General features: G+C 28.2%; 1 protein-coding gene across 6 annotated transcripts in view; it reads right to left on the bottom strand.

The window, feature by feature from the left end:
• Positions 1 to 11,652, bottom strand: part of LOC113787674 (uncharacterized) — a 29,051-nt gene that overhangs the window by 5,178 nt on the left and 12,221 nt on the right. For 2 of the 6 annotated variants that reach the window (XM_073363428.1, XM_073363429.1), the window contains exons 5-9: positions 7,828 to 7,877; positions 3,318 to 3,395; positions 3,073 to 3,228; positions 2,688 to 2,840; positions 1,858 to 2,240 (exon numbers count right to left, since the gene is read on the bottom strand). In XM_073363428.1, the coding sequence (XP_073219529.1) occupies positions 2,142 to 2,240; positions 2,688 to 2,840; positions 3,073 to 3,228; positions 3,318 to 3,395; positions 7,828 to 7,866 (525 nt within the window). In that variant the 5' untranslated portion in view covers positions 7,867 to 7,877 and the 3' untranslated portion in view covers positions 1,858 to 2,141. Of the gene's footprint in view, positions 1 to 1,857; positions 2,241 to 2,687; positions 2,841 to 3,072; positions 3,229 to 3,317; positions 3,396 to 7,148; positions 7,500 to 7,827; positions 7,878 to 11,147; positions 11,515 to 11,652 lie in introns of those variants that run through there. The other 4 variants (XM_073363430.1, XR_003474189.2, XR_012161287.1 and 1 more) reach the window with 4 other exon arrangements.

Here is an 11,652-nt window from a genome sequence, read left to right as displayed (position 1 = left end):
TTTTGTTCATTATATTTTTTAATATATTCATATATATTATAATTGGAAGTAAAATTTTTTAATAATTTTTCATATATTCGTATTTTAAGATTATTTTTAATAAATTTGTGTATTTTCTGTCAAATAAAATATATATTTTTATTTTATAAAATGTTACTAAAAAAATGGATTGACATTAATTGAAAGTAATTATAAATGGATTGACATTAATGAGTAATTGAATTTTTAATGTATAAAATCATTACTCACCATAAGTGGAATAATATAATTGTTAATTAAAGGATGATTAGATAAATAGCATTTATGACGATATTTATGAGTGATTAGGTGATTTTTTTCCATTGAATTTAATGACTAATAATATAAATTATTACCGTGGATAAATGACTAATAATATTATAAAATAATTTATAAATTTAATATAAGTTAACTTATAAAATAATTTTATAATAATATAAATTATAAATTATAAATTATTATTAAATTGTAAAATAATTTATAAATTATAAATTTATTATAAATAATTGTAAAATAATTTTATAATTTATAAATTTATTATAAAATAATAGTATCAAATAGATTTTGGAGGTATTATAGAAATTGTAGAAGGAAGAGGAGAAGCAGAAATAAAGATTGAACAGATCAAAGAAGTTGTTGAAGGAGGAGAGCATACTCTCAACAGGTACACATCAGCTTTTTTTGACTAATGTAAGAAATATTTGTATACGTGGATGAAATATGATGATAAATATATATAATAGTTAAATTATAGTTATGTTGATATATACCAAAAATAAATTCTATTAAGGAATAATTTAATTTTATGCAATACTTAATTTTTCATTTATTTTTTAACATTCAAATTATCATTATAATAAGGAAAATTAAAATAAAAAATAGCATTCAATTATAAATATATAATTTAATTAATGAAAGTTTAGTATTAACATATTTTTTCAGAATACATATATCGTAAACTTTTGTTCAGTATATTTTTTAAATATATTCATATATATTATAATTGGAAGTAACTTTTTTAATAATTTTTCATATACTCGTATTTTATGATTATTTTTAATAAATTTGTGTATTTTCTGTCAAATAGAATATATATTTTTATTTTATAAAATGTTACTAAAAAAATAGATTGACATTAATGAGTAATTGAATTTTTAACATATAAAATCATTACTCACCATAAATGGAATAATATAATTGTTCATGAAATGATATTAGATAAAGAGAATTTATGATGATATTTATGAGTGATTAGGTGGTTTTTTTCCATTGAATTTAATGACTAATAATATAAATTATTATCATTGGTAAATCACTAATAATATTACAAAATAATATTATAAAATAATTTATAAATTTATTATAAAATAACTTATAAAATAATTTGATAATAATATAAATTACAAATTATTATCAAATTGTAAAATAATTTATAAATTATAAATTTATTATAAATAATTGTAAAATAATTTTATAATTTATATATTTATTATAAAATAATATTATCAAATAGATTTTGGAGGTATTAAAGAAATTGTGGAAAGAAGAGGAAAAGCAGAGATAAGGATTGAAGAGATTAAAGAAGTTGTTGAAGGAGGAGAGCATAGTCTCAACATGTACATATAATAGTTTCAACGTGAAATATGATGAGGTAGCATCGGTAGTCTGTTTTAAATATATATAATAGATAATAGATTACAAATTACTATCAAATTGTAAAATAATTTATAAATTATAAATTTATTATAAATAATTATAAAATAATTTTATAATTTATAAATTTATTATAAAATAATATTATCAAACAGATTTTGGAGGTATTAAAGAAATTGTGGAAAGAAGAGGAAAAACAGAAATAGGGATTAAAGAAGTTGTTGAAGGAAGAGAGCATACTCTCAACATGTACACGTCACATCGGAAGTCTATTTTAAATATATATAATAGATAGATATTGATTGGCCTCTATTTGTCAATTCATCATTTGGCTCCATATATCCACGATGGAATCAATATTTTACTCTGAAAATGTTGATGCCATATTTGGTTTAGTGTACTCAATTCCAATAAGAATTACTTTATATTCTAGAGACTGCAAATTAATATGATTGTATAACTGAAAAATATTAAATTAATGTTCTCATCCTTAATTTTTTTTTTCTTATTATTCCATAAATAAGTTGTCCAAGTTCTTCACCACAATCTTCTTGTGCATGATGTCCAGCCTACAAAGAGCGGGAAGTTTATTACGTCGTTCCCTTATGAGAATATAAAGATTTATGAAAAATAATATATTTTTCACACTATTCTTCATTTTGAGCTAGCTAACAAACTAGACACTATTATTCTCAAAATTGATTCTAGAATTGATTTTGATATGTTTCGTTGTGTTCAAGTAGAATTGATTTTAACTGCAGAATTAGTTCTAACTTAAAGCTAGAATTTGTAATTGCTTTTAGTCTTGAATCTTTGATTCAACTCACTTTACACGAATTAATCTAAACATAATAAAAATTAATTTTACAAAATCAATTCAATATTGAAAATTAATTTTTGTTAGCGAAGATCAAAACACACTAACAAAGACACAAGTATAGCATCAAACCTACCAAACTAGCATCAAAATAATTGAAGATCTAATGCATTGTTAATAAGAACATGATAAGTTTTACCTTTGGAACTTGAATGAGTGTATGGTTGGAATCTTTGCAAAAATCTTCAACTCCATCATAGCTCAACCAACGATCCCTCTGACCCCAACATATCGTCGTTGGAACGTTACAACTTTCGTCCTTAAGTATTGTCTGCATATCCTCCACATACCTCTGAAGGAAAGATGAATTTAAACAAAAATCAAACTTCTCAAATCAAAGAAAAATAGTAAAACTTGGTTATATATGCATCAAGAATGTTAATTACTTAATTATGACTTTTAGATAGTGACATTTTATACAATTCAAAATCTATACTAAGCACAAAAGTTTTGAGTTTTCTGTTTATGGTCTCTCATTTTGATACACAAATTTCGACAATAATTTTCCTGGTAATTGCATTCACCTTGAGGTCTTTCTTCAATGTCCTGGTAATTGCATTCAATGCAAAACCTGAGGAGCCAGATATAAGATAGGGTCTTCTATAAACCATTGCATCTTCTTCTTTCATTTTATAGGGTCCACAGCTTGTTAGGGCTTTGTCACTGGCCCTTAATGGATCCTAACCATTTAGAACAGAATCACATTATATGGTATAGCCAAACTATAAACTCCAGCATAAATGCATATGCATAAAGGTATGTATTATACCTGTGAAAATATTTCACCTAGCAGAAAGTTGTTGAATATGGCCAGTGTGGTTGGAAGCTTGGCATGTTGGGTTGTTAACTTATAAAATAAGAAACAAAATTTCTAACTTATTAATTAATTGTTAATAAGTATTCATCAAAAGTGTTTCTGATTCACTACATTAATAAGTTGAGGAGTGTCACTCTTATAGAGCTCCGTCTATTTTCCAATATGGATTTAGATGAAATTTAGTGGCGTCAATAGTAGAATCAATTCCATTACAAAGAAGAAATTATGTTAATTTAACTAGTAAATATTTAAAAATTTAACCACGTGTCATTGACAAATCATGAAAATATGGAGTTTCATAATATTATTATTATTATTATTATTATTATTATTATTATTATTATTATTATTATTATTATTTAACCACGTGTCTTAATAACTATGCAATATTATTTTGGGCAAAATATTTAGTTAAATATGTGAAAATCTAATAATGATAATATTCTATAACTACTTACATTGATAATTTTGCACCAGAAATTTACTATCCTACTAAGTGATTGTTATATCATTAGAGTATTTATATATTTGTGGGCTCTAATAAAAATCTCACCCATGTTTATATATGTAAGATAGTGAGTGTGTACACAAAATGTTTAATAAATATAATATCTTATTGCATTAAATTTGCACTAAAAATTTAGTATTTCACAGTTAAATATTATATCACTAGAGAGTAATTTTAAACTAGCGGACTATTATTAGAGAGTAATTTTAAACTAATGAGAGTCTAAATATTATTATATATGTCCAATCAGTAATAGTGTATATTATATCATTAGAATATTTTTGAAATTATTAAACTGTAATGAGCATTCAAAATCTCATTTATATATATATATCCGATATGTGGAAGTGCGTGTGTACACAAATTATAAATACTTCAAAAATGTATTCTTAATTATATTGTGATATACTTGTGTGCATACTAAAACATATTCTACAATACATTGAAATTAAGTCTCATTCAATCAAACTGAGATATATTTAAATTCTTTTACTGTGAATAAGTATCATAATTGAATGTTTAAGTTGTTGGAAAAGACATAATAATTCTTTGGCATACAATTATATTATATTTCTCTTCAATTACCAATATTTCACATATTGTAAGGTCACAAAATACAAGTACAAGTATAATATTAATTCCCCTATCGGGAATGATATTGTGTTATGAATGAACTTATAGACATAACATTTTTAGACCTATATTGATATTCTATGATATTAATTTATTCTTAGACCTACGTTTATATTCTATGATATTTATGAAATTAAAAAATTCATTGGTAGAACCACAACACCATAATTCATATTGTACATTTTGCTTAAAGTTTGTTGTATTTTGGGTTAGTAAAGTTTATTTTAGTATTTTTAAATGTTTGGTTCATTCTAAAGTCATCATTCTTATATAAAATATAAGTCTTTGATATGTATGATTTGTTTTTCTTACGTGATTCAATTTTTGCAGTGTTAAAGCTTATTTCTCTTGGATGACAAGTGTTTTGGTTGTTATTGAAATTCTATTATTAAAATCATATTCTTTTTATAATTGATTATTGTTATTCAAGTTGGAGATTGTTAGATTTGTTTTGTTAAAAACAGAGATCAATCAGTCATTAAACCAAGAACATTTTTAGTTTTTGTAAAATGGAGATTGATCAGTTCGTAAAACGAAGAACGTTCTTCGTTTTCTGTCAAACAGAATTAAAGCTTGCAATGTCAAAATAAACACATGCAATTATAAAACTTGTTCAGAGTTAAACTCTTACGTCTGGGGGGCTTGATTCGACTTTGAATTATCACTAATATGAGATGAAATGATTACAATGTTTGTACACTTATGCTGCCAGTTTTCTCCATAATCTGAAAACTGCAACTTTTCCTCATTGCTCTGCAATTAGCATTGCTTACTTTGACTTATATACCAGTTGGTTACAATTAGGAGCAACAAACAAAATAATTACAATTAATTAATTAAAAACTAACTGCCCAACACAGATTGCTTATAAGTAATTATATCTCCAAAGTCTTCTAATTGAGTACTACTTATTTACAAGATAAATTATTTAATTAATCCATTATGGATTGACAATAATCAATTACGAAAAATAATATTAATTAAATTATGATTAATTAGTATTAAACATTCATTTATACGTAAGAATTTTGTTGTTGAATGAACCATGATGGATTAGATCATTATGTCAAGTTCAATGAGAGGTCTATGTGCCCTCAGCCGTCAAGCTATATAATCAATATCTTATCAAACAAATAACCTAACTCTAACATCCTAATATTGAAACCTAAACGGTAATGAGGTAATTTACCACTCATTTTTGCTCTCTCCACTGAATCCTAAAAAGTATGTCATTTACAATTGGTCATTCTTTATATTAGATATGTTATACTTTATATCTATTATTTTGATTATTTTGTCGAAACATAATAGAAGAACTTTGCAATAAAAATATGCCTATTTTTATTCTAATAAAATATAAATATATATATTAATTATATAAAACTTATATTTTTAAATATAATATGTGATTTATGACTGTTTTTAAAAAAATTATAAAGTAGTGATCGATTAAGTTATTGAATTTAGAGATCGATTTAGTGACTAAATCTAGAGATCGATTTAATGACATTTTTTAGAGATTGATTTAGTGATCGATTTTAGAGATATTATTTAGTAATATTTTTTATCAAGTTATTTGTATAATATTGACTAATGATTTGCTACTTATTTAAATTGATCGCTAAATACAAATTTTTTTATACAAAACAAAACCTAATTTTTTTTATTCATTTATAGTTCCTTTAGGTCAGCAAATATAAGGTAAGTTTTTTTATAATGGAAATATAAGGTAAGTTGACATATAATTATGATAAGAAAAGTGCGCCCTTCGTTGCGAGGTGAATTAGACCATAAGATAGGTACCGGAGATGTAGAAATGGGACCTGGGACCTGGTCTTTTCACCGACGAAATGCGTAGGAAGTGGTGATGCTACGTGCTTCTTGAAGGATGGTCTAAGACTTAAGAATTCCATTCCACCTGAGGCAAGCTATGGCGGGAAGTTTATTTTCTCCCCAATACTCCTCTCGTAAGTGTAGCAAAAAAAATCCACTTAGGTTGTATGTCAGTTTTCCCCAAAAAAAATAATAGGAAACTAAACATTAAATAAGATGATAAAAATTATGTGTCAGTCTTCTTACTGCCATTATTTTTAAACTTTTCAATATTAATTTTTAATCATTAGATTGGAAAAAAAAAGTGTAACATCTTAAATTTTATGATAAACTATTTTATTAATTAAATAAAATTTTCAATAATTAATTTGATGTTAAAATTATTATAAAATATAAATTAATAAACTTTGTGATTAATTTTTGTTATATGAATGTTTTCTATGATGTGCTAGTTTGATACACATTATATTAAATGAGCGATATAAATAATAAATATTTTATTTTATTTTATTATATTATATATTTTTTAATGTGATAGTATTTTAATGTGAGTATTATATATAAATAATGAATATTCTCTAATGATGATAGTATTTTAATGTGAGTATTTTATATAAAAAAAAGTATCATTAGGGTAATTATTTTGAATGAGAGTTTTGATTATTAATATATTTTAAAAGATTAATTACTTTATTTTATAAAATATTAGTTTGGAAATATTAACAATATTTAGTAATTAAATTATGTTAAAAAAATGATAAAACATTAGTTTTAGTAATTATTGGTTTTATTTAAAAATAAATAAAGGGATCAATGGGTTTTATCAACTCTAATTGTTAATAAAATAAAACAACAACAAAAAGAGAGAAATGAGTTGAAAGGGCGGCCGTAAAACCAAAGACGAAACACAAGAATAACCTATCGTTTGACACCAGTGATCGATAACTGTTCCAAAAAACTTTCTCTATTTTCTTCCAAATTTGAGTATGTTGTTTCTTATATTTAGTTAGTCAATTAAATACAATTTTCCAAATTTTTATCAACCCAAATTTCTCTCTAAAATACCCGACTTCTCCGTTTGTAGAATTTGTTATTTTGCACCGTTCTCCTTCACCGTAAGTCCAATTTTGAATGAAACCAACGCCAAAACGACCGTTCTCCTAACATACATATAATATTTAAATAAAAAATATAATATTTTATAAAATCTAAAATTACAACGATATACAAATTTATCATATAGAATTATATCATTTTTTTTAATATTTTATCACAATTAATAGTTATTTTCTTTTTAAAATATTTTTTAACATAAATATTTTTTCTTATAAAGTTTATTCAAAATAAGATAAAATAAGGAGAAAATAAAGAAAAGATAAGAAAAATAAATATAAAGAATAAGAGCTAGAAATAAATATTCTTTAAACTTTCATTGCATATCATAGCCTAGAAATCAAATCAATAAAAGCTAAATTGAGATTTCAGTACCTTTATAAATAGCTGGATAACACAAATCTGATGAAACATAACACATCTTCCTGCAACACATGATCATAATATGCATATGAATGCAAAACCAAATTTTTGCATTCAATTAAAGAATAAGATTTGACCTAAATTTCTGAAACTTGACTTGGATCCAAAATAGTAGCATAGAAGTTTACTTGCCTCAAAATCTAAGTTAGGGAATGGTAAAGCTCTCAACTAAGACTAAGAGCCATCTCTAGATATGGACATCATTTGGAATCAACTTCTATTCTCTGATTCATAACCAATTTATTGCTAATATTGGTGCCCTTTATTTGCTACCACATTTTCAACCGACATGCTCGTTGGTAAGTGAATTTCCTCAAAGTCTATCGATACTCTCAATAGTCACTTGCACATTTTTACAAGTTTGTCCGCTGGTATTTGAAAATTCACTTGTTGAAGGTTGTGTCTATCGGAAACGTGCATGAAGCGTACTAACGGCCCAATCCGACAATACACCTCAATTAGAAGGACCCTTCAGATGGTCTCCCTCCCCATCTCCTTTTCTCTCTCAACCTCTCTCTCTCTCTATATCTCTTCTCTCAGACTCTCCTAACTGGCATTACAAACAGAAGCAACGATCCCCCACTACATTGTTTGTCCATACACGAGTCGAAGAAACCAATCCAAACTCAATAATTGTGATTGCGTAAGTCTAGAGAAGATGTCCTACTAAAGAAAACCCATGACCTATGACCTAGTGACCCTTGGATGAAAATTTGGAAAGTTGTTGCAATGGAAATTATATATCAAGCAAAGCAATGGTCAAATATAGAATGTTAACAACCAAATACCCATATAAAGCAACATCATGAAAAAGAGGTCCATCATCTTAATGTAAGTGAGAACCAGGTCGACGGGAGTTTGCTGCCAAGAATCTTCTAATTAGTGAGAAAATTGAGGCAGTGATGCCGGTGACAAATAGAGATATCTCTTGGTGAATGGGAAACTTCAAAGCCCAGAAATTTTTTCCAATATCCTTTATACCTATCTTTCTATCAATCACATTCTTTGTGAATCAGGAAATAATGTTAATTTGTAATTATATTTATCAGATTTCCAAAAATAAGTTAGAAAAATCAGGATATGATTTGATCTCCTTAATTTGTAATTATGAGATGTAAATGTGGCAACGATTATATATACGGAGAAATATCAAAGCAAGAGGGACATCAAACCCTAATTTGTGACATGGTATCAGCAGGTTCGATCAAACCTGTGAGCTCTTAGTTAATCTCGGCTTTATTCAGTGACACCCCACTGGGTCGCTCTTGAAATCGTTTGTTTCGTTCTTGGTCCTTGCTTGTTTCGTGATTACGTTGCGAACTCTCAATCATAGTTGCCTGTAGTTGCTTGTTCGACTCTTGGTTTCATATTCGCGATTCGTGATTGTCTTTCACAATTTTTCGATGTTGAGATTGTGCTTCTGGGTTGTTTCTCGCTGCTGCTCGATCGTGATTCGGGATTTGTTGATCGTCATTCTTGCTTGTTATTGCTTCTCGCTGCTGCTGCTCACTTGCTTGATCGTGGTCATCGTCAAGTTCATGCCTGATCGTGAATAGGGTCATTCTGTTGAGTGATTTTTTTTGCTTACAGCCTATTCTCTTGCGCACGGCCTGGTTCAATTTTGTTGGGTATTTCTTTTTGGCATAATTCAATTTTGTTGGGCATTTCTATTTGCTGCACATTACTAATTTTACTGGGTATTTCTATTTGTTGGGTATTTCTTTTTTGGCCTAATTCAATTTTGCTGGGTATTTTTTTGGCCTAATTCAATTTTGTTGGTTATTTCCTTTTGGCCTAATTCATGGCTTCTGAAAGAGACAATTTTTGTGTCTGTTTTACCGGCAAAAATTATGCTGCTTGGGAATTTCAATTCAAAATGTATGTTAAAGGAATGGGATTATGGAGTCACTTTGATGGGATTTCTAAGGCACCGACAGAGAAAGTCGCGCGTGGGAAATCAAAGATGCTCAGATTATTTCTTGAATTCTCAATACTATTGATCCTCATATGATCAGTAATTTGCGCTCTTTTTCAACTGCTCAAGAAATGTGGAACTATTTGAAGCGTATCTACAACCAAGACAATACGGCCAAACGTTTTCAGTTGGAGCAGAGATAGCCAATTACAAACAAGGTAATTTGTCAATTCAAGATTATTATTCTGAATTTGTGGATAGAACACTCTGCTATTCTATTTGCTGTCGCTCCCAAGACTTCTCTTGCGGATGTCCAAGTTGTCTATGACACTAGTAAGCGGGATCAATTTCTCATGAAACTTCGTCCGGAATTTGAGGTTGTTAGATGTGCTTTGCTGAACAGAAATCATGTTCCATCTTTGGATACATGTGTTGGTGAACTTCTCAGAGAGGAACAACGTCTCCTTACTCAAGGAACCATGTCTCATGATGTTGTCACTTTTGAACATGTTGCATATGCTGCTCAGAGCTGAGGTAAAGGTCGTGATATGCGACAAGTCCAATGTTTCTCGTGTAAACAGTTTGGATATGTCGCGCGTAGTTGCAATAAAAAGTTTTGTAATTATTGCAAGCAGCAAGGTCATATTATCTCTAATTGTCCCACGCGCCCTCCACGACCAACACAACATTTCGTGCAGACACTCCATGCCACTACGAGCTCCGCAGTTGGTCCTTCCATTTCTAGTGCCTCTAATGGTGGTGCTCTACAACCTGAAATGCTTCAACAAATGGTACTTTCTGCTCTTTCAGCCTTGGGAATTCAGGGTAAGTCTTCTAATGTTTCCAATCCATGGTTTCTTGATTCTGGTGCATCCAATCACATGACGGGTTCTTCTAAATGCTTGCACAATTTACATTCTTATCATGGTAATCAGAAAATTCAAATTGTTGATGGTAATACTATTTCTATCACTAATGTTGGTGATATCAACTCTGATTTTCGGGATGTGCTCATATCACCTGGACTTGCTTCCAATTTATTGTCTGTTGGACAATTGGTGGACAACAATTGTAATGTTAATTTTTCTCGTGATGGTTGTCTTGTACAGGAGCAGGTGATCGCGAAGGGGCCTAAAGTGGGACGATTGTTTCCACTTCAATTTATTTCGAATCATTTATCTCTTGCTTGTAATAATGTTTTGAATTCTTATGATGATTGGCATAGAAAATTGCGTCATCCAAACTGCTGTTTTGTCTCATTTAGTTAAAACTGGTTTGTTTGTGTAACACCCCGATTTTCAAAGCGAGGGTGTAATTTTTTTTTTCAAAATGGATTAATATAAAACAGAGAAACAAATAAGGTAATACCTTTGGATAAATAATTGAGTCATTATAATTTACAAGCAGCGGAAAAATTTCTCAGAATATGAATCCAAAGTATTTACACAACAACAAATGATACATGGAACCCATTCAACTAAGATGTCATATTGACAATATTAGTAAAGGTACAGTTTTTCAGTTCAAAATAACGTAATCCAAAAAAACATTTGTTCCCTCTATGTCATCCTAATCTGATCATTCTTCAAAAAAGAACTATAGCTATACACCCTGAGTGATCTCCACGCGCCCCGTGAGATCTTCCTAACATAGCTCTAGTCAAGCATTCCCTTCTACATTCTCATCCGTAGGGTACGAACCGGTAGGATCGTCCTGGCTCTCATCTGAGAGTAAAGCCCAAATTTTCACAATAGTTGTAAAGGGTCACCAACCGAAATTAACAGTTAACACATAACATTTAAGTTTTTAAATGCACAAAATAACCTTTCAACTAGCATGCACCTTAAAAGGGTTTTCCATAT

Source organism: Cicer arietinum, chromosome 7 (genome assembly GCF_000331145.2).
Source record: "Cicer arietinum cultivar CDC Frontier isolate Library 1 chromosome 7, Cicar.CDCFrontier_v2.0, whole genome shotgun sequence".
NCBI classification, from domain to species: domain Eukaryota; kingdom Viridiplantae; phylum Streptophyta; class Magnoliopsida; order Fabales; family Fabaceae; genus Cicer; species Cicer arietinum.
Note: the sequence above shows the minus strand (reverse complement) of the source record. Positions and strands in the feature narration are given on the sequence as shown.